Here is a 4,174-nt window from a genome sequence, read left to right on the forward strand (position 1 = left end):
TCAGCGATTGACAGATACCAAAACGTATCTTGGCTTAAGCTGCAATCAGCAATTTTAACCCATCCTACTCTCACATGACGAAATTGTGATTTGATTTAGTCTCACAGTTTACATGCAATTGGATCTACAGCAGAGGCCTGTAGTCTAAGAAATACATGAGATCCATGAGGCTCGCAAACGAATTGGAAACACAATTGAATCAAAGCAAAGTGTGTCAAGCTAAATGTGCCGAATGCAGCTTTAAGCAGGATGTAATACACAATGGATCACAGATCACATTTTAACAGGGGATTTGAAATAGAACCAAAACATGAATGAATGAATGAATGAACTCAAGAATGAATGAATTATTGATGGCGGCGTCCCCTTCTTCAGTCGAAGCCCTTTTGTTTGCTGTGCATGAAAAATTAATGGGCCTTCAGTCAGCAGCATCCACATGCAGCCTTCATCAGCTGTGTTGTAAAGCCCTCCCAGGACATCGTACGCTGCCCGTCTGGATCAGAGACAGCAGCTCCCTCAGCATGGATGGCAATGAGTTTTTCCGATTGTCAGATACACTTTATTGTTGTTGGGTGTGTATCTGTTCATGTGCGCGCGTGCGTGCGGGCGTGTGTGTGTGTTGCATGCATGTATGTCGATAGATAGCTAGCTAGCCAGAGTTTCCTTTTGCCATGTATAACTAGTACAGGTTCATTGGATTCTTGGACCTGCTTGTATCCAATCGGCTAACAGTTGTTAAATAAACATTAGAATAAAAATGATGAACCCTTATGAATGAATGCAACCCATATGAATAAATACAACACACCCAAATGAAACATAAATAAATACATATGTATATGTTTATATGCATGTATGTATATATGAATGTGTATCTGTACGTACGTATGTATGTTAGTATGAATGTACTTGAATGTAGGTGTGTATGTTTGTTAGTATGAATGTATTGGTATGAAGGTGTGTATGTATGTATGAATGAATGAATACATGCATGTACATTGATGTACAGAGCTATGAGTGATGGATGGATGGAGTCGAGATGAAATACCTCAGCACATTAAAAGGTGATATGGATGGTGTGTGTGTGTGTGTGTGTGTGTGTGTGTGTGTGTGTGTGTGTGTGTGTGTGTGTGTGTGTGTGTGTGTGTGTGTGTGTGTGTGTGTGGGGCTTCTGGTGTGAGAAAGGTTGAAAGGAAGAATCAAACGGATACAGTGCAAAGGGAACAACAATCCCGGCTAAAGCTGTTATCAATAACACATGGTTGCTTAGCAACTGTGCATTTTCTAAAGACTGCCAGCATGCTCACGCGCGCACACACACACACACACACACACACACACACACACACACACACACACACACACACACACACACACACACACACACACACACACACACACACACACACACACACACACACAGAGAATTAATGTCATCTTTAAACAGAATCCGACCAATTCATTAAACGCGTCAATTCAAATATCTAAAGTCAATATACTTTTTCTTCCTGTGTAAGACATATACGGCATGCTAATGGTGGACACTTTTGTCCAAAGCTTCATAACAATTACACTTAGACTGCACGTCTAACCATGTTTAACGACAGTGTAAAGTTAGAACTAAAATGTGGCACTTGAAATCAGTTGCGATGACTCTTGACTGAATAACTGATGAACCGTTCCACCGTCTTAAGACCTCCTCTCTAGGGCAGTAAGTATAGCAACAGTCCTCCCGGTGCCTGACGTTCTTCTGGCGTTCCGGCCGTCTTTCTCCTGCCCACACTCGGCTCTCTGCATATTGAGCTGTCTGTCACCGTCTGCGTCTGTTCTTGGCAGGCTACGCCGCTGCCGTTCTGCTGAGGGCCGTACCTAACCCTCTCCAACCGGGCAAGCTGTCCGTCATTAGCGTCAAGAGACACTTGGTGAGATAGCGTGCCCGGTGAGTGAGTCATTACCCTCGAGTTAGCGGGAGAGACAGCTTGGTGCTCGACGTCAATCGGGTGAACTGACATTTACTGGGAGAGAGAGATTAACTAGCGGACCTGGCACGCACGCCCGTCGGCTGTACTAGAGGACACTATGGTTTACTTTTTCGGTGCCGTTTTGTGTTTTAGTTGTTATCTTTGCATTATTTAAACCTACATAACAGTTGAATTACCATTGACCCTATTGTTGTAGGACCAACAGAGAACGTAAACCCCGGAACAACGAGGCAACGGTCCAACTTTTCAGATGGGGATTGCAGAAAAATACATGATAACGGAGAGGAGGTGCAGTCAAATAGATGTCACTGGCTGACAGACAGACAGACGAGGTTAGCAAATACAACGGAAGACGTAAGGAGGGCCGTGGTGAAGCAATACAAAATAAAAACAACGCAATGTGTTGGTGTTTGACTGCAATAAGTCATCACCACCACCGTGGAACCAAGCAATCATCTGCCCTCATAAGCACACGAAACATTGCATTTGTGAAAACATTATCCCCATGGACTCGATTTCTGAAGAAATGAACGTGAATGCCAAAAATGGTGACGCAAATTCTAATGAAGAGAAGACGACAACATTTAACTTGTAACTATTAACAGCAAGAAACCATTAGGAGAACATTGCGTTGTCTTTCTTCAGTGGTTGTTAAAGAAAAAGTTTCCTTCATTGAGTGCATTTGGTCCGTAAATGGGTGCACGCCTTCCAAAACTACCGGCATCATTAGAATAATTGCTGAAAGGCCATTTCGATCATGACCAAGCGCTCGATAAAAGCACCGCTATGAAGAGACACAAACAACCACTATGACAGGACCGGTGATTTATTGGATTGAAGAGCTGTCAAAAAAATAGGTACATTCTCTCTGTGGTGTTTACAAGTCGATTTTCAAAAGCATTTTATTAATGCTCCCAAAAAGGCAGAATCCAATTCATTGTCATTCGTAACAGCAATGGTCCTTCAAACTCACAATCTCTTTTGCAGAAGCGATACTTCAGGCACAGTCAAGCACTCTTGGGTTCCGTTCAGGTTCCCTCTGAATGTCACCAAAAGTAGTTGAATAAAATCCACAGAAAAACTCATTTTCCATTGTCCTACTAGCAAATAAATATGACCTATAGATATGGCATACATTTGTGATTCGTGGCGATTTATGTCAGACGGCACATACACACAAGCAAACAAACAGTCTGTTAGATCTGACTTATTTACAAAGCAGGACAACCTTTGACCACCGAGCAGCACTCCACAAAATATGAATTTAAATCAGGTGACGACGGTTCAAGTTTGATGTTGGACCACCACACTGAAGAACCAGAAAGCAGCCTTTTTCATTTTCACGTTTTCTTCCCTTTACTTTGGGAGGAGAAATGTTGGCAGAAGTACTAACCTAATGTAACAACGTTTCACGAGCACATTGCACTGGACGTACACATTAGACGATATTACATAAAAATGATTTAACCATTATTTCATGGTGCATGTTTGTTGCGTGACTTATCCGAAGTGACAAATCCATTTTACAATCTCTTTTCTGCATGAAGCACTTGCATCTTTTACATGACAAACCAATGTCAATTCAGCGTATGCAGTGAGCCAGTTAAAGCTATTATTAACTCATTCCTAATACCGTTGGGGAAAGAGTGAAAAGGACTTTAATTTGATTGTTGACTGCTTCATTTTTATTGGTCAGTTTGTTTTTCTCAATAACCACCCTTGTAATGAAATGCCCAAAGCCACCTTGTTATATTGCTTTTGAGAAAGTAATTGCTGTGTGTGTGCGGATTCCCATGTCTTTCAAAGGCCAGGTTTGCCTATACTGCACCTTTATCTTTATCATACCTAAACGTACACACATCTTATACTCACAGTTAAGATACAAGCTGTGGCATTTTAACAAACGCCTCCAATTGCTTTTCCTGGAAATGTATCCATTTAGTTTTAGTACCCACATTAGGTACAGCTTTGCCCAAATGGGAAGTCTCACTATCGCTTTAATGGGCAGATATCACTGTCATTACTCCTGGATGCAGAGTATACGTTTGTACTTCTACCTGACTACCTTCTGGGCCGGCCATTCATTTATCGAGGAAAACCAAGAACCTTCTCAAACTACCATTTCCTGCTCACTCTCATTACAGCCAGGTATTTACAACCCCCCCCCCCCCCCCCCCCCCCCCCTTCCCCAG

At 42.3% G+C, this 4,174-nt stretch overlaps 1 protein-coding gene across 1 annotated transcript in view; it reads right to left on the bottom strand.

Moving 5' to 3' along the window:
- xkr4 (XK related 4) overlaps nt 1-523 on the bottom strand; it is a 4,579-nt gene extending 4,056 nt beyond the window's left edge. Inside the window, 1 exon segment of the mRNA XM_056596128.1 lies at nt 478-523. Coding sequence (XP_056452103.1) covers nt 478-523 — 46 coding nt within the window.
- Between the last annotated feature and the right edge of the window lie 3,651 nt (nt 524-4,174).

The sequence above is a fragment of the Gadus chalcogrammus genome, chromosome 8 (genome assembly GCF_026213295.1).
Source record: "Gadus chalcogrammus isolate NIFS_2021 chromosome 8, NIFS_Gcha_1.0, whole genome shotgun sequence".
NCBI classification, from domain to species: domain Eukaryota; kingdom Metazoa; phylum Chordata; class Actinopteri; order Gadiformes; family Gadidae; genus Gadus; species Gadus chalcogrammus.